Below are 24,791 nucleotides of genomic sequence, written 5' to 3'. Positions count from 1 at the left end.
ACCTGACCATGGCCAGATCATAATCTTGGAAACAAGCTAGTACTTCCTCCAAGTTTGGTACTTCACAATTTCATCTCAAGGTGATCCCTATTAATGAATTGAGAACTAGAATGGTGTAGTGGTTAAAGTCTAGAAGGACTGGGGAGACTTCAGTTCAAATTTCCACTTAGCCACAAAGCTCACTAGGGCCAGTTGCAATCACTCAACCTACCTCACAGCATTGTTGTTGTAAGGATATCCTTTGTATGTTGCCCTGAGCGTTTGGAGAAAGAGTGGAATTTTAACTGTAATTGGAAATGTATTGGCTGCTCCCAGGGTGGCTAATAGAAGTACAGTGTTTATTTATTGTTTTATTTCTAAACCATCCTTTATCCTAGGACCCCAGAGTGGTGCCGGGGACTGAAAAGCACTGGCTGACATACTGCACAAAGGTACGTCAGCACAGTAACATTGCTTGCATGCAAGTTGCGCAACTTACGCAAATTGTGCAAATGATGTTACACAAGAGCAAGGCCATTGTTCCCAATAGGCTTACTCTTGTGTAACATCTTTTGCACATTTTAAAAAAAAATGTGCAATTTGCATAAGCAGTGCAACGCTTGCACGGTGCATTACTAGACTGACATACCCTTGTGTGGTAAGTCAATCATTAGCTTTAAAAACCGACAATTAATCAACCAGTAAAAACAGCAGCAAATATTAAACCAGGCAGCAACAATTGCCTGGGCAAAATGGGTCATCTTCACCCATCTCCGAAAAACCTGGAGCCATGGATGTGCTCTGGGAGGGAGTTCCTCAATTTGGGGGCTATAACTGAGAAGACTCTGTCCTGTGTGCACATGGCTCTCCAGTGTCAGTGAGTGAAGCAGGGTCTCCCTAGTGGATCTCATCAAGCAGATCGATTCAGCCAAGAGCAGATTGTCCTTGAGGTATATAGAACTAAATCATGTAGGCTTTAAAGGTAACCAGTATTGGAGGTTTAATTGCACAATTTCTAATTATTAGAAGCATATTGGTGATAGATATTAATATGTAGTGCTTATACATAATACCTATATTGATACATAATATCAATAGGTATTATCAATAATACCTATTGATAGTATGTAGCGCTTTTAGCTTGACCAAACTTTAGCACAGGCTTGATTAGTAGTTATAAGATAGTAGGCCTCTTGTCCTCAAGAGTGACCTTACAGATATTTGAGTCAGAAGCTGTCTAAGTGGGGAAGTAACTTGAGTAGCTGATGCCAAAAATGTTAGGAGGGTTTCAACATGGAGGCAGGAAAAAAAGAAAAACAAATAACCACCGTTTCCTGTACATTGACATAGTACATACGGTCTTTGGGGCGTGGTCATAAAAAAATACATAAGCAAGGGAGATCCAGTCAGAATTCAGTAAACAACTATCATCATTAATGGATATAAAAATAATTGTATTAGATTGTTTGGGGTCTGTCTGGATCTCCAACATAGGATCTGTCAGTCCCAACAGGTTGTATAGCTGTCTTTTTGCTTCACACTTGGATGATGGTAAGATCATAAATAAAGCTGTAGTGGAATAAACCAAGTTCTCTTCTTTACTTGGGGCATTCTAGGAACAGCTTGTCAGACATATCACTACCTGGGATCAATAGGTAGCATTACCTGAATAGAACCTAGTTTTCTGAATCAGATGCTTCACCTGAGCCTGGCCAAGTGCACTTGAACCATCTAATCAAATTGAATACAACTAAATACTCTTACACCAGTTACTGTACCAGTAACTGGTGTAGCTGACCAGTACCTTGTATTGTACCTGGAAACAGATTGGCAGCCAGTGCAACTTCTTCAGGATAGGTATGATAAGTGTACTATGGGCAGCCCTCTTAGCAATCTAGCTGCCACATTCTTTCCCATCTACAATTTCCAAATACTTTTCAAGGAGAGCCCCATCTAGAGTGCACTGCAGTAATCCAGATGTGATGCGTAACAGTGCCAGATCTCCCACTGCTGTGTATTAATAGTAAAAATTTAAAAGACAATAATATAAAAACAACATCAGTACACACATAAAATCACAGCAGCAGATAAGAATAATAAGAGCAAGAGAGAGGTTAAAACTGGTTAAAAGAACTGGGAATATAAAACAGACCTCTAAGTAGGAGTGAAAAAATTTCCTTGGAGAGGGCATTCAAGAATAGGGTGTTGCTGATGAAAGAGTCACTTCTGAAGACAGGGGCACCTGGCCCCTGATAATGATCTCATTGTGCAGGACAAGGAAGTTCTAACACAGCTTCAGATTTATTGTGTGGCTATGGACAGAGGAAGTGTAAACCAGTATTCTGCTCTTCATCTGAATGTGTGTAGAAGAGGGATGTGGGCTGACCCCAGCTACACCTGCTGCCCCCCTGCTCCTATGATCATTCAGTGTAGTGTCTGAAAGAGATCTAAGGTCAAGGGTCCCTGACAGAGCCTACATGCAGTCAGTTTTCATATTGTGATGAAACACAGTCCCCATCTTAGCTCAAGAATGTCTTACACTTCACCCTAAGTGTTCTGAATGGGAACACTCCTCCCTGTTATTACAGAAAGAGGACAATTCTTGCTTTTTGTCATTGAAAGGACAGAGTCAATAAATTATAGTCTTAAACTCTTTTTAACACTAGGTGACCAGCTGAAACCAGACCTACTTTTTTAGACATTCAAGTTCAGACCCATTAAAATAGGAGGAACCTCCAGTTTGGAAGGAAAACCTCAACCTTTCTCTGGAAGGTTGGGAAATTCATGGGGGACAGGTCTATCAATGGCTACTAGTCTGGTGGCTATAGGCTACCTCCAGTCTCAGAGGCAAGATGCCTCTAAATACCAGTTTTAGGGGAACAACAGCCAAAAAGATTGCATGCCCTCATTTCTTTCTGTGGGCTTCTCAGGGGCATCTGGTGGGTCACTATGTGAAACAGGATGTTGGACAAGATGGGCCTTGGACTTGATCCAGCTGGGCTGTTCTTATTATATTCTTAAGTCTGAAGCCAGATAGTTGTAAGGTTGTTGAAGCTGTGTATGTCTGAGCCTGGTCAGTGGCTTTAGATCAGTCTTCAGCTGATGATAGACTACCTCGAAGGAGTGGCGTGCTCTTAAATTGGGATCAGAGCAATCTCTCTACTGAGGGTAGATCCCAGGAAAGCATAGAGCAACCCCCAGACCATCATACAGGTACATATGTTCTGTCCACGCAGTTGAGGACTCTGGGGGCTCTTTCAGACATTGTGACAAATGCACACAGTGCAGGCACAGCATGAGTAAGCAGGGGTGATCCCTTTTCCACCCGCTACACACATTCAGGTGAATGTCTGAAAAGTGCTTATGTGTATGGAAAACAACCAAGATCCTGGGACAATGAGAAACAAAAAATGACATGAAATAAAATGCTGCAAGACTGCTGGACTGGCAGAGAATTGAATTGTGTATTGCAATCTGGAGGCTGGGACATGTAAACATATTCTAAAAGTAAAGTGTCCCATCGAGTCAGTTTTGACTCCTGGCAACCACAGAGCTCTGTGGTTGTCTTTGGTAGAATACAGGAGGGGTTTACCATTGCCTCCTACCGCGCAGTATGAGATGATGCCTTTCAGCATCTTTCCTATATCGCTGCTGCCCAATATAGGTGTTTCCCATAGTCTGGGAAACATACCGGCGGGGATTCAAACCGGCAATATCTGGCTTGATAATCAAGTCATTTCCCCACTGCGCCATTAGGTGGCCATACTCTACTCACTATTATTTTTATATATTTTTTCCAACTACAGAAACGTAATTATTTTCATCTGTACAGATGTATGTCTTTCTGTGTGCATATTTGAGAGAGAATAGTTTTCCAGTCCAGATTTTACTGCTTGAAGTTGTTGTCATTATTATTGTTAAACTTTCCAAAGTTATCTTTTTATTATTAGGAGCACATTGCCAGCATCATAAGTCAAAGTACAATTTTTTTTAAATGAGAACATTGTATGTTTTTAATATGTATTCCAACTTCGCAAGATTGAGAAATACACTGTTAGTGAAATTGCTTTACCTTTGAGGAACAATTGATTTGTATTGATCAAAGCTGTTGCTTATAAAATGGATGGCAAAAGCTTGATTTACTGTCATTCGCAGCTGAATCCCCTCCTCACTTTTGAGCACAGTGCATATATCATGTCTCATGCTAAATTAACATACAGGTACTTTTGTGTTTTGTCCTTCAGGCCAAATATTAGCTTAAGTAAGGGTTACTTCCCCCTTCCCCAGCATTTTGGTTCCAATCAATTCAACCTTTAAGAAATTGTGGAGATCAAGTTACGGATCTTCAGTTTTCATTTCTAATTTGAGCCTCATTTTCTTAGTCTAACCAAAGCAGGCGGAGCTCTGCTCTGCTGCTGTGTTCTTCATTGTAAGGCCAGGGGGTCAGTGGTGCCCCCTCATCAACCCTTTGTGAGGCCTCCTGACTAATTATTTATTGAGTTTGTATGAAGTTTTGGGCAAAGCCGAGTACTCTGCACAATACCCCTCAAACCACCATGCAGAGATGACCATTCTCCCCTTCTGGTACCGCACTTTGGCCAGCACTGGGGTGTGTGTGTGTTCTTCTTTAAGGGAAACAGAGCCCTCTTGAGCCCCTGCACCATCTTGGAAGGTGTATACAGAGTGCTGGGAAGTGTAGCCCTTTCCCAATCTCCTCCCCCCCAAGAGCTCTTATGAAAGGGCTCAGTCTCTCTAAAGGGCCCTCCCAGCACTGAGAAAAGCACAGTACTGTGTGGAAGTCAGCACAGTGAGAAATGGCTCTCACACTGAAGGGGTTCCCACTTGAAAAATAGTGGAGATCATTGCTCTGCTGTGGTGAGATTAGAGGGGAAATAGCATTAACTTCCACACCTGGGCTGAGTTATGAACAATAGGAAACAGCTGTTAATCAGGTTCTTCTACTGTCCCTCCACCCCCAGGCCATGACCTTGAATTGTGCTGTATAGCTCATGCTGTAAGTCTCACTGAGCATAATGGGACTATGATCCAGGCTGAATTCCAGTGTGATAAAATGGAAATTAATATTTGCATTGCTCTTACTTCATCAAAGCGAATATTCAAGAAAAGCTTAAACCCTTGTGGCTAAAGAGAAAAGCTTGAAAGGACTTCTAAAGGATACAAACTTCAAAGTGAAGTGAAAGGATCCCCATGTCTATTATTTATTTAAAATCTGACATGATTGTGAATTTGGGGGAACATAGTATTTGTTGCAGGATGCAGTGCTGTGTCAAAAGTCTTCTATGCTTTGTTTGAAGACTGAGATCTGCCAGGGAAAGGAAAATATACTTCTGCCAATCTGCCCTTAAAATTCTGAAGATTGCTTTCTTTCTTTGTAAGATTCCTGTGTTGTCACTGGCATGCTTGAACTCTTTTCCATGTATTTTACCTCATGGACAAAGCCAATTCCGTTGGCCTCTCTGGATCCTCAGTTGCTTGGCTCTGTCTAAATATTTTCAGAACTGACTCTCAATTGTAAAAGTTCCAGAATGACAGTGTAAAGAAAAAAAGAAAACAGCCATATTTAATTGCAAATCAAGAACTGGGAAAGGCAGTGAAAGTAAGAACTTCCCTTCCTTGCAGTAAGTAACTTATCAGTCAGATTAGTCCAGCAACATCTGGAAGACCACAGGTTGGGAACCCCTGGATTAGTCAGTTTGAAAAAGTACTAACTATGGTGGCAAAATTCCATATCATTCACTGTATATACAGGTACTTGAGATATAGAAATTTGTTCATAGATTACATTCCTAGCAGCCTTCAAACCTTTGTTTTACCTAGGGCAGTTCCCCAACTTGGATCTCCAGATGCTGCTGGACTACAGTTCCCATCATCCTTGGCCACAATTTGGCCATAAATTACAATAAAAGTTGGGAAGCTCATGTCTTTAAAAGTGGTGTAGTTTTGATAGATGCCACATGTGAGGCAAGAGTGGGGGAAAAAGCTGAATCTGCTGAAAATTCCTTTTCCTATTAAAGACACAGGAGCCCTATCCTTCTCTGTGTCTGGCTACCCTGCCGCTAACCACACCAAAAACAAAAGGCCTACTATTTACTTGCAATTATGATGAAGATAAATTGCAATGGTGCAAATAAGTGTATCAAATAAATATATTTGTTTACTGATATGAGAGTTTCGAACCAGTTAAGCTTAACTGAAAGTTTCAGGCCGAGGAAGCCCGTACCCTCAACACACTAACAGCCGCTTCACATGAATTTCCTGTGAGAAAGAGCTTCTATGCAGGAAATACTAGCATACATTTTGATCCTACATGTACATGTGGGCCTCTTTGCATGTGACATTTTTTTTCAGGTTAGGAAGGCAAAATATATGCATACTGTGTCAGGGGCGGAGCCAGCATTGCACGAATGGGTTCAAAGAATCCAGGCCCCTGCCCCTCAGCCTTGCGCCCCAGCCATGCCCCCTGCATCACACTTCACACACAAGGGGTGAGGTTTTGCTCGCAAACGGGGCACATTTCTGAGCAAATTCCTGACCAGCACCGTATTCACAACGTGGCTGGGAGCGGCTCTCCCTCCCTTTTAAAGCAGGGAGAGCCATTCCCCAGCATGCTGCGAACACAGCTCTGGCTAGGAATTTGCTCGGAAACAGGGCACACGGCCCCATTTGTGAGCAAAACCCTGCCCCCTGCGTCTGACGTCAGGTGCTGTGTCTGACATCAGATGCAGGGGGCATGGCTGGGGGGTCCACCGATGGCAGGCAGGACAGGGGCCGCCACCGGCCTCCTATGTAAAGGTAAAGTTGTGTCATTGAGTTGGTGTCGACTCCTGACAACCACAGAGCCATGTAGTTTTCTTTGGTAGAATACAGGAGGGGTTTACCATTGCCATCTCCAGTGCGGTATGAGATGATGCCTTTCGGCATCTTCTATATCGCTGCTGCCCGATATAGGTGTTTCCAGCAACCTCTTGCTCCCTAGGCAAGTTACTTCCCTGCTGCACCATTAGGTGGCTTCTGTACTATGTACATTTGTGAAAATTGAGTTCTCTTTTGCCCACTGTGCTCATTTGGACCCTGCAATATTAAACAGCTTCCATTTGCTACTTGCTATGAAACAGAAGCTTGGCTGCTGCTTATGAAGCTTTGCAAAGCACCATCAGTGTACATTAATGGTCCTTTATTAATAATAATCACTCTCCGTTTTCATGTAAAAAGTGTATTCCATAGACACACAGAAGATCAGTACAGAAAGTGTTAAACAAGGTATTAATCTGTAGAGTATCAGCTCCTTTCCTTCTTTTACTATCTTGGGCTGCATATGGTGCCTAATTCATTACTTCCCAAATACCAAATATCCAGCTCTTCTCATCCCCATTAAAAGTTCCTTAGGAAATACTTATTGGACCTTATTTATCCCCACACCATGAGTTTCCCTTGCATACTTGGCAGCTAATCAACTCTTTCGCTGTTTGGGAGGAGACCTACAAGCTTTCTTTTACTGAGGCTGGTAAAGACAAAAACAAGAAGAGAGAACATTTAAAACCCAGGAGACAAAGACGGCCAAGGTAGGTTAGTTTTACAAGCATTTAAAGTTGTTGTTCTGCTGCTTCAGTTACAAGAGAAAAGTCCAGTTTCTGAGCTGGCTGGCTGGCTTGTTTTAGTAAAGCTCTGATGGGATGCTTTCATTGGCCATATCATGAGACATTATTGACTTAATATGTGTGACACACACCAGTTTTAGGAAGATAACAACAGCAGTGTGTCTGTGTGTGGTGTGGCAGTGCTGGTGTGTTTGTTACTGATTCATGAGGCAGTAATTCAAGAAGTGAATGTCTTCCTGGCATGAAAATTGTGATAGAAAACACTCTACCTGTTGAGTTAGCTGGGTTCACTCAACCTAAAGCATGTACATCTTCTTTTCCTGAGTCAAGTGTTGGTAGACAGTTGGTTGCACTAAATCACAGACAAAGGTGAACTTTCCCTGTCCTGAAAGAGTAGGTGGTTGTACTACTACTACTACTGCTACTAGAAAATTAAAAAAAATAGCATCTATATTGCATATATAGTGTTTTAGGGTATTGAAAGCACTTCACATACATTTTGGACATCATTCCAGCAACCCAGTAAATGTTTAGGAAATGTAGCAGTTCTGACATTACCCTGTTCAAAACTATCCTTGATGCCTTTCTAGGCTAAATGCCTGTGATTCTAGACTTAGAAAATTCTAGTTAACCTTGAGGAGGTGAAAGCTGAACTGTCCTTTTGAGTTTCCCTATCTCTTTTATAGCCTTGATGCAATAGTTAAAACAAATATTTGAGCAACTGCTTGCTAATACCTCCTCCCCCTGCAAACTTTCATTTGACATTTCAACATAAAATTACATTTAAAATAAAAAGTGCAATGAAATTATCAACATATTCTAAAAATAATTAAATATCAATATCGATAACTCACATTTCAAAATAATAGCTTAACAAATACAAATCAAATTAAAAACATTTTTAACCTACTGTTCTTTATATTAATCTTTATAGTATGTACCTGTGAAGAAATGAACATGCTGAGTGAGAGAGAGAGAGAGAGAGAGAGAGAGCGTGCATGTGCAAGAATTGCCATAGCAACCATGCTGAGAGAAGGATTTGACTAAAGACACTTGGTGAAAGTTAGTTGGTTAGAAAGAGAAGATGGAGTAAGACAGAAGAACAGAGCTCAGAGACAGGGTTTCTGTGTGGGTGGCTGAACAAGGAAAATTGTTCAAATTCTGTGTAAATTCTTGGTTAATTAATGTTCAGAGATTGTAACAAGCCAGTAAAGCATTGGATAGTACTCTGTGGTTTGGAGTAAAAAGTCTGAGTGGGAATCCTGAGAGAGAAAGGTGCCCAGAGGCACAACTCCTGGAGCCTCTTCTCACCTTCTCACAATTAATGAGAAGGTCTCCAGAGTGGGCTGAGGGGAAGGCGGGTTATACTTCCCTTCCCTGCAGACGATCCATGCCATGTTGCTGGGTGCGCTCCCCACACACCCAGTCAATTCCCCACGTGCCTGGGAAAAGGGGAGGGCTGGGTGCCAGGCTGTGTCATCCCGGCCCTCGGAAATACCATGATGCACTGCGGAAGTGTGCGGTGCATCATGAGGATTCTCCCCTCCCCTCCCCGGGCTCCTTGCAGTCTGGCAGCCGCAGTTGCTTGATGAGCAAAGAAACAAGGTTAAGGGAGTGCTCGCTCCCTTAACCTTGTTTTACTTGGTGGCTATTTAGACGGGTTTGCTGCCATGTTGCTGCCAGGATTGGTCCGATCCTGGTGGTTCACACTCGTGTGCAAAACCGAGCTGGGCTCCCTTAGCCCAGTTTTGCACACGCGTGTGAATAGCCTCCTGGTTAAACAGACAAGAGGCCTGTGTTGTTACACCAAGATTCGCAAATACAGTAGAAAACCCATCTTCTTCATCAACATACAAAACAAAAGTATTGAACTCAGAAAGAAGGTCAAAACACTCTAAGGCTCTCCACACGAGCAGTGTGGAGATCCTGTAGGGGGTTAGTGGGGAGAGCGGGGTTGACCTGCTGCTCTCCCCGCACATGAGCATGCAGCTCGCCCTGGGTGGCTGGATCGGCCACCCACACGATTACCAGCTCCATCGTGGAGCTGGTAGGGACAGTGGGGATTGGGGGCCTCCTGGCCCCTGGAAGTCCCAGAATGCCCCACGTGAGTGCGCAGGGCATTTGGGGAGCCCCCTGATGCTGGGAGGATTGCTGGATGGAGGTCTCCTCATGAATCACAGTGACACACAATTGGAGAAATGGGGATATGCTCCGCTAACCTTGTTTAAGGGGGGGGGGCGGAATGGAATTAAGTGGGCTTGCTGCCAGAAGCCCGGGCTGGGCTCCCTTCCACTGCGCATGAGAATAGCTTCTCTGTGTGGTGTTTAGCAGCTGATTGATTTAGTTACATTGTAATGAAGTCTATGAGCCCTGCTTTACAGATATCCTTATTTCCTTCTTCAGTAAATAATAAACTTCTTCTTATTTGTTTTGTACCTTATTCTTTGTCTCTTCCTATATGCACTGAACATATATACCTTTCCTGCACTCGTGAGGCTATGTGACCAACAAATTATTTACAGAGAGCAGGGTAATAAACATAATCATATGGTGGCAGCGAAAGAAAGTGATAACCTATTAAATTCCATGAATGTGACGACACAATTGATATAAAAATAATATTAAAAAATAATCACATCCCTGGACTTGGGGAACATCAATTTAGGTTCCTGACAGTACCCTTAAAATATTATAGAATACAAATTACAGTTGGTCATGTCTGGTCTAGTATAATTTTTCTTATAAGTATGTAAATAATTTGGAAATGACATCCAGTATCCCACAATGAAACATTTTTATTTTGGATGCATCAAAGCTTTTATTTGAGAAGATAATTGATCTTGAATCACTATCCCACTCTCTCAAACCACCAGTCCTTATTTTTGGAGGATTTTAATTTCTGCTTCTGAGGGGGAAAGGTGCCTAAAACTTTCAGCATGCATAGGCTCAGACATCACATGCACTAGACCCTACAACGGGGTCAGGGGGGTCCACACGGGGTCCACAATTCCTGCGTCATGACACCGCAGTCCCTACACAGACAGCAGGGTGCCGCTCATATTTTCAATGCCTTGTTGCGAATTTAATCACTGTGATATAGAGCAAGGCTGTCGTATATCCAGCGCGAAAAAGTTGCTGTTTTTTCACGTTGTTAGTTGCTGCGAGACTGCTCCCCCCTGCTCCCCCTGCTGTTTACGTTCCAAATGTGACTTGTCCGGACGGAGGCATTTTGCTGATGATGAGCAGCTAGTCTGGAAAGTGCCCAGGCATTTATTACAACATGTTGTTTCCGGGCCATACTTGCCCTCTTTATTTTTGTATTGGTTTTTAACTTCATTGGGTTTTTAGTGTGAATGTGTGTTGGTATTGCATTTTAATGGCTAGCTGCACTGGGAACTGATTTTTGGCTAGAAAGTGGAAGGCTAATAGTGCCCAGCCTGGCCCTAGGTGCTTTGATGTCCTAGGCAAAGTTTGACTTTGGCACCCTGCCCCCCGCCACCCCGCCAGGAAGTGCAGAGTCCCAACTTGAACTTGAGCCACCCAGGCTGCTCATTCATGAAGTCAAATTACCCATCTGTGTGGATGACCGGGGAATGACTAGCCCGTGCTGGTTTGAGGATACAGTGGGAGAAAGTTTCATTCACAGTCTATTGGGCAAAACCCTTAACACTTCAGAGATGAAAAGATGCTGCTGTTAATTTGGAAATCCAGTCTAAGACCATTTCTTTCTAGAAGTGAATGCTAAGGCAGGCAATTCATATTCAAGAAGAAGATGGAGCTTAGGAGACTAGCTGTTTGATGGGGGATGAGGTGCAATGAACACAGAAGACTGTGTTTTGGGGTGCAGAATGTGTAGGCACTTTGGGGAGAGGGTGCAGTATAACATATTCAGGGGTGCGATACAAAAGGGAGAGAAAGAATAATTGGCAGTGCTGTATTCTGGCACTATTCATGTGCTCCCTCCCAATAACTGGTGCCTTGGGAGACTGCCTAGATTTGCCTAGTAGGCAAGGCTACCCCTGAAAGTGCCTGCTTACATTTTGTAGTAGGCAGAGAGTAGGGAGCAAGCAGTGATCTAGTTGCATATTCAGAAGCGCAGGCACACCGCTCTCCATGACAGCCTCCATGGACATGCCCACCCCAACAGCCAGAGTAGCTGAGAAGTACCGACCTCCATCTCTGCACATCCCCACTATACCCCTGGGAGCAAGGGGTGTTGGGAAATCACTTAGATCAGGGATTCTCAGCGTTGGGTCCCCAGATGTTAGTGGACTTCAACTCCCATAATCCCAAGTTCCAGTGGCCTTTGGTTGGTGATTATGGGAGTTGAAGTCCACTAACATCTGGGGACCCAACGTTGAGAATCCCTGATTAGATGATAGGCTGGCTGGAGGAGTAGACAGCTTTGCCCCACTTACCCCATTTAGGATGCTGCTCAAGTCAAAGCTTTGGACCATATCCAGCTGACGATGGCCTTAGTGGGGAGATCTGCTACAGGACAGCAATGCAATGTGTTATTAACATTTAGATACAAGTAGGTTATTCCTTAATATTTTTCAGTGTGTCTCCAGGACCATGAGTTTCTCGGCACAGTACATGACTCTGATCTTTAAATATATTCATGCATACACTTTCAAGACTCTCTTGTGTCTGCTGCTAACAGGCTAACGTAGCTACCCCTCTGGAATTATCTTGCAAAACATCTTGCTGCTTGTCATCTTGAAGTGAAAGTTAGTGCTTCTTGGGTAGGCTGCATATGAGATGCGTGTTTGAAGTTTGCAATCTAGGTTAGATGATGCAAGGAGGTGGATGATGTCAGGCAAGAGGGGTAGGTGTGTAGGAAAAGCTGCAAAATGAGGCTCTGAGGCTGCCCTTGTCTTGCAAGGTAGGAAATGTATTATAAAGGGTTTTTAAAAAAATGAATTATTAACAGTCTGGCATTAATGGGCGGGTGTTCATGAGATTTGAGACAGTGGCTGCTGAGGTGGGATCTGTGTAAAAATAATAAAAACAGGTCTTTAGAAGGGCTATAGTGCCCTTTTTGCATGGGGTGAACTGGCAACAAAATGGCAACTGAATTTCAATGCAAGTTCAATGCAAAGGGAAGCACATTAGGATAAAAAATCACAACTTCACATAAACATATTGATGGGGTCTCTGAACTGTCTGCCTCTTTTCAGGAAAAGACCTTGGGGTCATGGTTAAGAGCTCAGTGAAAGTGCCAGCTGAATGTGTGGCAGCAGTGAAAGAGGCAAATGTCTTGCTAGGGATGATCAGGATGGGGACTGGAAATAATTCAGCCAGTACTAGTATAATAGTGCCTGTATATTAATTTATGATGTGGCTGTGGCTTCATTTGGAGTACTGCATACAAGTGTGTGTGTTGTAGTGCTAGCAATGGTATAGAAAAGCACAATCAAAATGATCAGTGGGGAAGAGTGCCTTCTGTATTATTTCTTGTTTACACAGTCAGACAGGTGTTATTGGCTGGTTTATTTTATCCAGACATCAAGTCCTTCCCAAGGACCTGAGATGGCTGAATTTTATTATCAGTGTTGTTGCTGTTGTTATTAAAGATATTGTTGCAGAATATAGGCTGTTCCCAGTAAAGTTGCTTTTTGTAATTGGTTGATGGTGATTTCTGTGGCCCCTATGGTGCTGAGGTGCTCTTCAAGGTCTTTTGGAATTACACCTAGGGTGCCAATTACCACTGGGATTATTTTGGTCTTTTTCTGCCACAGCCTTTCAATTTCAATTTGTAGATCTTTGTATTTTGTGATTTTTTCTATTTCTTTTTCTTCTATTCTGCTATCCCCTGGTATTGCTTTGTCGATTATTTTGACTTGATTTTCTTTCTTCTCGACTACAGTTCTATCTGGTGTATTGTGTGGCAGATGTTTGTCTGTTTGTAGTCAGAAGTCTCATAATATTTTTGCATCTTCATTTTCTACAACTTTTTCAATTTTATGGTCCCACCAATCTTTGGCTACAGGTAGCTTGTAATTTTCTGCAGATGTTCCAGTGTATCATCCCTGCTACCTTGTCATGCCTTTGTTTGTAGGCAGTCTGTGCGATCTTTTTACAACAGCTGATTAGGTGGTCCACTGTTTCATTTGCTTCTTTACAAAGGCGGCACTTGCTGTTTGTTGTGGATTTTTCGACTTTGGCTCTTATTGCATTTGTTCTTAGTGCCTGTTCTTGTGCAGCCAGTATTAAACCCTCTGTTTCTTTCTTCAAGTTGCCATTCTTAAGCCATTGCCAGGTCTTGGTGATGTCTGATTTTCCAGTTATATTGTACAAATATTGACCATGCAGTGGCTTATTTTTCCATTTTTCTGCTTGGTTCTTGACTTGTTCTTTCTTGTAGGCTTGCTTTGTTTCATTGGTGTTGAATAGTTTCTTGTTTTTGACCATTTTAAGTGCATCTTCTTCACTGTCCTTTATATATTCTTCAAGGACTCTTTTCTCCTCCTCTACTGTTTGATGGACATACAGCATTCCTCTTCCACCTGAGCTGCGAGGGAGGTATAGCCTATCTACATCACTGTGGGGGTGCAGAGCATGATTGATGGTTATTATTTTCCTGGTCTTACGATCTAGCGTCTCTAGCTCTGCCTGGGTCCAGTCTATTATTCCTGTAGTATATCTGATAACAGGTATAGCCCAGGTGTTTATGGCTTGTATGGTGTTCCCGCCATCAAGTTTGGACTTGAGGATTTTTCTAACTCTCCTTATATATTCACTTCCAATTTTTCTTTTAACTTCAGCGTGTGCAATGTTATCAGCCTGGAGAATGCCCAAGTATTTGTAATGTTCTTTCTCTTCCAGGTTCTTGATCTTGCTTCCATTGGGCAGTTCTTTTCCTTCTGTTTTTCTTATTTTTCCTCTGTTCATTATTAATGCAGCACACTTGTCTAGTCCAAACTCCATTGCTATGTGGCTACTGAATATACGGACAGTGTTTAGCAGTGATTCGATTTCTGACTGGGACTTTCCATACAACTTCAGATCATCCATGTACTGTCGATGGTTTATTTTACCTGATATTTTAGATGTTTAGTATCCGAGGCCTGTTTTGTTTAGTATTTGTGAAAGTGGAGTCATGGCGATTACAAACAACAGAGGGGATAGTGAGTCCCCTTGGAAAATACCTCTTCTAATGCTAACCTGCCCAAGTGTCTCGCCACTGATTGTTAACTGTGTACTCCACATGCTCATTGCTTTTTAAATAAATATCTGAATGTTTTTGCTGACACCAGTTGTTTCTAAACATTTTAGTATCCATGTGTGAGGCAATGAATCGAAGGCTTTCTTGTAGTCAATCCATGCAACACTTAGATTTGTTTTTCTTCTCCTGCAATTTTCTAAAATCATTTTGTCAATTAGCAGCTGGTCTTTTGTGCCTCTGGTGTTCAGGCAATTTCCTTTCTGTTCAACTGGAAGCTGTTTGTTAGTTAATAAGTGTTGCATTACTTCTATTTCTATTTTTCTATTTCTTTTTCTTCTCTTCTGCTATCCCCTGGTATTGCTATGTCGATTCTTTTTACTTCTTTCTTTCTTTCTTTCTTTCTTTCTTTCTTTCTTTCTTTCTTTCTTTCTTTCTCTTTCTTTCTTTCTTCTTCTTCTTCTTCTTCTTCTTATTTATTTGAGTTCTATTCTGTTTCTTCTGTATGAAGAAAAATGGATGTGAAGCTTTTTATTTGGGGGGAGAAGATGAAGGGAGGAATGTGACTGAAGCTAACAAAATTATTCATGTTGTGCAGAAAGTGGAAAATGAGGTTATTTTTCCTCTCTCACAATACTAGAACTGGGGGGGTCACCCAGTGAAATGGATTGGCACTAGATATAGGGCAGACTGAATAAAGCACTCTTTCACCCAACACATAAAGTATGGTCCACAAATTGTGGTTATGACCACTAGGTCAGATGGCTTTAAAAGGGGTTTTATTTCACTGATATTTCATATCAATGGCTATGGGCTGTTACAGATAAATGGAACCTCCAGGTACAGGGACAGTGTATCTTGAAGTACCAGTTGCTGAGAGATAAGCAATGAAGGAGGTTTGTTGCCTTCATGCTCTGTTTGTGGGCTTCCTAATGGAAGCATTTGGCTGGCCGCTATTTGAAACAGGATGCTGACCTAGATAAATGTTTGGCCTGATCTAGGCAGTAGACTCATCTTATTTCGTTTGTTCTTCTGTCCAGCCAACTGCTGCAATTGCAAATGTGAAACCTGCTCTGTGAAATTAATGGGAACACAGCAGCTTCCCCTTACCTTCCTCCAAGGAGCCCAGAACGGTGTACTACATACTTGAGTTTCTCTTTCACAATAACCCTGTGAAGTAGGTTAGGTTGAGAGAGAAGTGACTGGCCCAGAGTCACCCAGCAAGTATTATGGCTGAATGGGGGTTTGAACTCGGGTCTCTCCAGTCCTAGTCCAGCACTCTAACAACTATACCATGCTGGTTGGGAACCATTGCTCTAGTTAGCAGCTGCACAACACTTTTTGGTTTTTGTCAGTGAAAATTTAGGAATAGATCTGATGGAGTTGGACACTTCTCATTTAGGCCAAGAGTCAAATGTTCAGTTACTGTTTCAAAAGCACTTCCTCACTTTGATTATTGATTAAACAGTAGTAGGATTTTGAAATGTGTGAGGGAGGGATTCACCTGAGTGTCTAAGACTCTGCATAGCACAGCAATGAAGACAAATACAAGGACTAGTAGTAAATCAAGAGTTACTGGTTTTTCAGTCTTCTGCAATATTGGCCTATCTTCCTGTTTGCCTTTTTAGTAATTGTGTCAACTTAAGAATAGTAGCGCACTTCCAATCCGAGAAGTGCTCAAACGTCAAGCACAGACGTGCACGCAGCTGTGCATGTGTCATGGCGTCATTTGCACCCCCATTATTTTCCGATTGATGCAGCAAAAAGGGCAGTAAAAAGGTAAAGTGTGTCCTCAAGTTGATTTCGACTCCTGTGGTTTTCTTTTGGTAGAATACAGGAGAGGTTTACCATTGCCACTTCCCGCATAGTATAAGATGAAGATGCTGCCTTTCAGCATCTTCCTATATCACTGCTTTCCAATATAGCACCAGTGGGGATTCGAACCGGCAACCTTCTGCCTGTTAGTCAAGCATTTCCCCACTGTGCCACTTAAGGTGACAGTAGACTCTCTTTTATGACTGGCCCTTTAATGTCTCACGACTGCTTACTTTCCCACACCCACTGAGAGGCTAGTCCCCCATCATGTAATGGTGTTGCAATGAACAAAGTTACAACTTCTAGCACAAGAAGACTGGTCAGTTGCACTAAAATATAGGGATCTGTGGAACTGCCCGGGTCAACCTGTCCACTAGGCCAACCAGGCAGTCGCCTAGGATGCCAAGTGGGGATGGGAGCTGAAGAGCTGGGTCACATGCCGCCTGTGCGAACGACCCCCACCCTCATGGATGGGCAGGCACACCTCCCATTGTTTAGACTGGTGACTGAGTGGGCGTTCCCCATCCCTGTTGCCTGCCTGACCATCCACTTGCTCTCCTCACTGCCTCCGTCTGCCACTCCTGCCACTGCTGGCTGCTTCTGCCACAGTGCGTTATAATCACATTGCTTTGTGTGGTGATGTCATCATAACACACCATGGCAGGCCGGTTGGAGGCAGCAGTGGCGGAGGAATGCAAGTGGGTGGCTGGGTGGGTGATGAGGGCCGCCTGCCCTCTGGGAAGTGACTGTCTGCATGGGCGAAGGGGGCGGGGACAAGGCTTTGCCTGGGGCGCCACCAATTCTTGGCTGTCACTGAGAATTGCGCTATAATGCCTTTGTGCAAAAGTTCCCTTTGAAACAAAGGAGGCATGCCACAGGTTGTGCAACAGTAGTCTGGAGTGCAAGCTCTGCACAGTTAGTACAACAGCTTTGCACTAGCACAATGTCCTTCCACAAGCACGTCTATAGTCAGGATGTCAGCTATTGCTTCTTCCGGCATGGTGTACTGGCTAGAGTGCTGGACTAGGACCCAGGGAGACCCGAGTTCAAATCCCCATTCAGCCATGATACTTGCTGGATGACTCTGGGCAAGTCACTTCTCTCTCAGCCTAACCTACTTCACAGGGTTGTTGTGAAGAAAAACCTTGTATGTAGTACACCGCCCTGGGCTCCTAGGAGGAAGAGTGGGATATAAAATGTAAATGATGATGATACAATCACCTTTGCTGAAGCTAAGCAAGTCTGGGTCTAACCAGAGCCTGGATGGGTGGGTGACCGTCTGGGGTCCCCATGTTCATTGTCTTAACTTCCAGATTGGGAGAAAGGTGGGACAGAATAGTAATTAATAGGAATGCTAGACTAGATTAACTTTGGTCTGATCCAGCAAGGTAATTCTTGCATTCTCAAGTCAAAGTTCAGGGGGTTTCTTCATGCAGCTTATTTTTACCATAGCAGGACTGCCTTTTTGTACAGGTTTGTTTACATACTCCCTTCTACTTAAATGTTGCTCAAGGCATTAGACTGCAGCCTTCTGTTGTTCTGATCCTGATAACTACCAAGTGTGGGCAAAACACATTCTGCATCAGCTTTCACTAGTTAAGATTAAGCAACCTTTCCATCCCTTTATCAGAGGAGATAAATTGAATGCCTAGGCGAACTTTCCATCCCTTTATCAGAGGAGATAAATCAAATGCCTAGGCAAACTTTGCAGTGGGGAGTTTTATTGTGGGGAAGGATAGACATTGGTGCCAAGTATGCATAGCCTTTTGGGCTCTTGGTGAAGTACCAAGGGAGCTTATTGCAAAAACTGTACATATCTGGATCTTATATATTATCTAGAGGAGTTGCTGGTATTTAGGCAGGTGGATCAAGCCAAGTCCTTCCCTCCCTCTATGTTTCCTCTCCTCTTCTGTCTCAAAACTGTTTCCATTGGATGATAGTCTTTGAATGAAGCCCATGCAGATCAGGGAACACCAGTGAAATTGCTGGAGGGGGAAGAGGTGCCTGTGGTGTTTAAGTGGAGACTGGCAGGTATATCTGTTTATAGGGCAGGGCTTGATGATTCTCAGGCACGATGCCTGAAAATTTAAGTGCGGCACCTGAGCCAGTCAATGGGCTGATACCAGGGTGCTTTCCAGGCTAGCTGCTCAACAGCAGCAAAATGCCTCCATTCAGGCAAGTCACATTTGAAACATAAACAGCAGGGGGAGTAGTCTCGCGGAAACTAACAACCCCCCAAAACAGCAACCTTTTAACGTCGGATATACGACGTCCTAGCTCTATATCACAGCGATTAAATTCAAAACAAGGCCTTGGAAATGTGAATGGCACCCTGCTGTCTGTGTAGGGACTGCGGTATCACAACATAGGAAGCACAGCTCCGAGATATGACGTGACCCCATTGCAGGGTCTAATCTGGAAAGCGCCCATGAGGAGCAAGCAAGCAAAATGGGGCAAGTTGCCCTCTTGTTGTCCTGGTTGTGTCAGTCTGTCGCCTGCCTAAGCCAGATGAATGTGCCCAGGATGAGGAAGGAGCAAGCAGTGTGTGGGTGGGTGGGTGGGGGGTGTTGTTTCCTTTTCTTCCTGGTTGAATCTGTCTGGCTTTTTAAAATGTGCAGGCAGACACAAAACATGCAGTTCTTTAAAATAAAAAGAGTGCAGTTCTAAAAAAAACTTGTGCTGTTCAAAAATTTAAATTATTGCAACGTTGTAGTAGCCACCTAATGGCACAGTGGGGAAGTAACTTTCCAAGAGAGCAAGAGGTTGCTGGTCCGAATCCCTGCTGGCATGTTTCCCAGACTATGGGAAACACCTATATTGGGCAGCAGCGATATAGGAAGATCTGAAAGGCATCATCTCATACTGTGAGGGAGGTAGCAATGGTAAATCCCTCCTGTATTCTGCCAAGAAAACCACATGGCTCTGTGGTCACCAGGAGACTCGATGGCAGAACTTTTGTATTATGTTAGATGATGTAAAAAATGACTGATAGCAATGAGAACAGTAAAGTGAGTAGTCCAGGCTCCTCTAGAATACACAGTCTGATCAAGCATGCCTCATTCTCCTCCCATTGCCATAGGTGCTTCCCACAGACTCCATTGCTACTCCCTGAGGAATAAAACACTCTTCTGCAGTTCTGCTTTCAAATTCCCATTTCTGAGGATTTTATCTCACTCTCTGTAGGGTTCAATATGTCATGGAATGTGACTCTAGGCAGTATGTGTACACAACTAAGGAAAATGCATAGGTGTATACTGTAGTGGCACATTCTACGCTTGTAAATTAATAATAATAATAATAATAATAATAATAATAATAATAATAATAATAATTCAATTTCTATACCACCCTTCCAAAATGGCTCAGGGCGGTTAACACTTAATTACACTCTCATACCATTGTACAGTTCCGAATTTTCCTTTTAAAAGCCCTGGTGCATAAGATTGCAGCCTTAAATGTGTTAAGGCTGCATAAGTCATAATGCTCCTACTCCAGTGTATACTTAAACAAAACAAAACAAAAACACCACCCCAAAACAGCTCCATGTTTGGGGGAATGTGACCATTCATGGATACTAAGTATGTAGTAGACAATCTTGAGAGTTGCTATCAAAATGTATATGTCGATTGCAGAAGTGCTGAATCCAACCTCTTCAGTCCTGACTGTACCACTGACTTGGGCAAACTGCTTAAATGCTCTGGTTTGGGACAGAATGATTCAGGACAGTGCTTGTGCTGTGTGACGCTCTATTCATGATCATAAAATACTTGGAAAGCTTTGAATGAGAGGAACTGAATGTGTGCCAAGTATGATGTATCAAAGGGTAGCTCTTCCGTCTTGTGATCTGTGCCTCACTGAAAAGCAGGGCATATTCTGGGTAACTGCTTGGGAAGGGGAGGCTGTTATTGACAAGACACCACTCTTGTCCGGTCCAAACTCTACTTCTCCATTGTTATTTGCATAAGGTTGGAAGCTCTTTGCTAGAGCCACGGAGTCTGTCCTAGCCTGGTTATTTTGGCTCGTGGGTGGATATGGGAGAAAGGCAAGGTCGCTCTGGAACAAATGTGTCTCTGTGTGTGCTTCTTGTGAATGCTCTGCCAGCTTAACAGCATCCTCAGTTTGCTAACTTTCTCTCTCTCTTTTCCTGCAGATTTCTTGAAGCACGGACAAGAAAGGTTGGAGCAGAGCATCAAGGCCTCCAGTTCCAGGCTGTGTTCCTAGTGAGTAGGTCTTTTTCTGTCAGGGGTTGTTGTCCCTTTAAAGCTGAGTCTGATGATGATAACCTCTTACAATAAGCCGTGAATAGAGCTAGCTGACACGGGCCTGGGATTCGCTGCTACATAAGGCATCAGCAGCTCTACTTCTGAGGAGGGCTTTCTCTCAGGCTGATGTAAGTAAGGCTGCTAAAAACAAAGGCATCTGAAAAATAAGAGACCGTTTGGAGTGGTGTTTCTTCTGTGTGGCTTCAGAAATAAGGGAAGGAGATGGCTCAGGGTGCCACACAATCTCCCTAGCTTCTTATTAAGAGTGGTGGAGAGGGCTAAATTTTATAGCTTCTCAGTTTGGGCTTGCAAAAGTGGCTTGGGTCAGGATTTCCCTGGGGCTTAAATAGTGAGAGTGGGTATGCCTTGAGCTGCCAACACTAACTGAAACCATTCCTGGAGATTATTTTCCTATTGTTTTTTTCACAATATCAAGACATAAAAATTTCCAGGATGGTTTTCAGTAGTCATGTGGAGATATGTGTCAGTTCCGGGACACTCCAGGACATTTCTAGATAGTTGGAAATCCTAGGTGTGCTTCGCCCTCCAAAATTTCAGTAAGGTGTTGCCTTACCAAATAATGAGGAGATGCAAACATACTATAATTAATATTCATTTAGTTAATATCCTTTGTAACGAAGTGTCATCATTTTGTATTTTAGTTTGCTAGGCATGCTGGGGGCAGTGGGGTGGGCAATACAACAGAAGTATCCATCTCTTCTGCCCTCCACAACAGGATTAATATCAATGTGATGGCTGGGTCTTGTCTGTAGAAACAGTGCAGGGATGAAAGGTTAATGTTATGTTTCCCCGTCCAATTCCACTCTGCATCGCAGCTGCTTTTAAACATTGAAAAAGGCACATAGAGACCAGTAAAGGATCTTCTACCCATCATGTGTACCTTGGCTCTTAAATAAAAAAACTTGGATGTTGAGTATCAGAAATAGCCTGGCACATGCATTGCTTCTACAGTGCTGGCTGCTGTGCACTAAAAGCAGGAAAGAAGACAGGTTACCTGGTTTGGTTGCAGAGGATTTCAGTTCCTACCAACTTGTATAGAGGACAGGAGAGAGGTGTGTGACTCGTCTGCTGCTTCTACTAAGAAACATATGTAAAATTTGGATTTCAATAGAATTCAGGCTTAGTAAGAAGTTTCTATCATTGTATCATTTTGTTCATGTTCCACATTAACCCCTGAAATGTGTAACTTCTCTGACTTGAGGCCCCTCTTCTTTGAGCTAGAGACTAGAGATAGTTCTCCATGTCTCTTGGCTGACGATTTGTCTTCTTCTGCAGTGCTGAAAAAGTCAACTTCTTAATGGAGCGTTCCAAAAGCCCAGATTATTGCAGCCCGGTAAGCCCAAGCAAACTTTGTAAACGGTAGACTTGGCATAGTTGGATTCAGTTCTGAGTTCTCCTCATTCTCAGAAAGCTTAATACTTTCTGATGTGATGGAGGAGGAAGCTGCACACTAGGCAGCCATGCCTACTGCAGTAGGCTATGCTGGTGTGTGTATATTCTATAAAAACACACTCCACCGTCTTCATTCTGGTGTTCTCCTATCTTTATGGTGACTGTTCTTTCCTGGTATAAGTAATCCTGAGTTAACTTCAACTGTCTACTTTTGTTCTCTTCAGCCAACCTCGCCAACTGACAACATCAACCTGGGACCTTCTGCTAATCCCAAGTAAGCATGTGCAAAAATTGTCTCTATTTTTCAAGACATAGGAGCATAGGAAGCTGCCACATACTGAGTCAGATCATTGCTCCATCCAGCTCAGTATTGTCTACACAGACTGGCAGTGGCTTCTCCAAGGTTGCAGGCAAGAGTCTCTCTCAGCCCTATCTTGGAGATGCCAGGGAAAGAACTTGGAACCTTCTGCATGTAAGCATGCCGATGCTATTCCCAGAGCGGCCCTATTGCCTAAGGGGAATATCTTACAGTGCTCATACATATCTAGTCTCCCGTTCATATACAACCAGGGCAGACCCTGCTTAGCAAAGGGGACAAGCCATGCTTGCTACCACAATACCAACTCTCCTCCCATAGACCATAGAGTACAATGAAACTCTGCTTTTATTTCTGCAATTTGTCCTGCTGAGATTACTCAACTTGAACCCCTGTACAGTTCCTCTTTTTGGCAAGCTGATTGTTGGACTGCAACATGGTACAGGCAGGCAATGGAGTGGGTGGGGTGATATCACAAGACACTTGTGCAACCATGTTCCAGAAAACCTGAATGGATGTACAGTGTGCACAGGTACAGATGTGTACACATATTCACACATTATGCGGAACACAGGTACAGCAATACACTTCATGCATTTGAGGGCCCTGTATCCAGGTTCACTTATAATATGTAGGTACAGTCATTCAAACAAAACCATGTATGAGTGTACAGACATCTGTACATTAGTACAACATAATGTCTGAACAGGACTATAATGGCATAGAATGTTACATTGCTTGTCGTCATCCTTGTCACAGTCACTATCCAGTAAGTGCCTGTAACATTTGACATGACAGATTTGCTATTTCTGGAGGGGGGGAAATGTATTTCTAACATTCATAACATAGCACATCCAGTCTTGGGAAAACATGGTGTTTCTACATTTTTTGCCCTGAAAACTGGTGGTCTGGCCAGGCTCCAAGTATGGGCTTGTCTTTTCTTTTAGTCCCCCGACCCCGATTCCTCAGAGTTGTGTTGTGTATCAAAACATACAGCTTCCTCTCCAAATGTGATTGGTTTTGGAAAATGTGTATGCCGGTAATATTTGAACTAAGAAAGTGCTTTATTTCTCAGATAGGGCCATTCATTAATTGAGAAAAGTATAAAACAAAGTTATATAAAGCCATGGTAGAAATCTGTAATCTGAGTTCATTGCTGGTCCTCAGGAGAGCCCTTAAAACCTATCTGGTTGACCTGGCCTTCCAAGGTTTTCAATTTGTTGTAAATTGTTTTTAAATGCTGTAAATGTTCGGCCTGGTTCTCCAGGGTTTTTAACTGTTTAAATGTTTTAACTGTTAATTAGTTTTATGCTGTTTTTAAAGTTTTGATTTTAATTGTCAATTGATTTTAATTGTTTTTACTTTGCTGTAAACCGCCCTGAGCCATTTTTGGAAGGGCGGTATATAAATTGAATAAATAAACAAATAAGTCCTGACGTTCTTTGCTTTTGTGTGTGTGTGTGTGTGGGGGAAATAATGACCTAATAACCGAAGAAAAGTATTGTTTTTCATTTCCCCCCTCTCCTTTCCAACAGTGCCAAGCCAACAGATTTTGACTTCCTAAAAATAATTGGCAAAGGAAGCTTTGGGAAAGTAAGTGGCCAAGTTTGGAAATTGTCTACTCTTTTTTTTTTAAATTGACCGTTTGGAAACTATGATTTTGCCTCCCTGCTCCACTGTGGCTTCTTACCTGTGCTTTCTGAGCTCCTTGGACTGGTATCCTAATTCTAGCATTTGCCTCAGCAGTGTGATTCTTTCCCTATTTAGCTGCTGGTTCCCTCTCTATTCTGTTTTGCTGCTCCCTTCCCCCATCTCTGAGAATGGGATTGGCTTATACAATTTGTTTCCTAAAGGTCAGGTAGCCAGAACATTTTGTAAAGAACAAAAATAATGTTATAGCCTTGCACCACACCTTTAGCACAAATATTTAGCCACAATGGTGTTCAGTTCAGCAAATATCATGGAATGCCTTGCCACAGTCCACTTCAAAGAGGGCTGACATGCACCTGTTAATGAAATGCTGCATTAAAATCCACATTTTAACTTTGGAAGAAGACATCCTGGGTGCCTTCCTTGCAATAAAGTAATTAACACATTTTGTGCAAAACCAGATCCTTTCTGAGATGCTGGAAAACACTTGCTCATAACATAATTTTAAATGGAACATTTAAAACATAGTAATGGGACAAGTTAGTCCAGTGTAAGGCCCAGGGGCCAGTGGT

At 42.9% G+C, this 24,791-nt stretch overlaps 1 protein-coding gene across 9 annotated transcripts in view; it reads left to right on the top strand.

Annotated features, from left to right (window-relative positions):
• Positions 1–24,791, top strand: part of SGK2 (serum/glucocorticoid regulated kinase 2) — a 61,445-nt gene that overhangs the window by 18,798 nt on the left and 17,856 nt on the right. Inside the window, exons 1-5 of one of the 9 annotated variants that reach the window (XM_053250428.1) lie at positions 7,407–7,562; positions 20,729–20,798; positions 22,137–22,194; positions 22,478–22,527; positions 24,105–24,162. In XM_053250428.1, the coding sequence (XP_053106403.1) occupies positions 22,159–22,194; positions 22,478–22,527; positions 24,105–24,162 (144 nt within the window). In that variant the 5' untranslated portion in view covers positions 7,407–7,562; positions 20,729–20,798; positions 22,137–22,158. The other 8 variants (XM_053250426.1, XM_053250427.1, XM_053250429.1 and 5 more) reach the window with 8 other exon arrangements.

The sequence above is a fragment of the Hemicordylus capensis genome, chromosome 4 (genome assembly GCF_027244095.1).
Source record: "Hemicordylus capensis ecotype Gifberg chromosome 4, rHemCap1.1.pri, whole genome shotgun sequence".
In the NCBI taxonomy this organism is placed as follows: Eukaryota; Metazoa; Chordata; class Lepidosauria; order Squamata; family Cordylidae; genus Hemicordylus; species Hemicordylus capensis.
The sequence above is the reverse complement of the archived record's forward strand: the minus strand, read 5'-3'. Positions and strand labels throughout refer to the sequence as shown.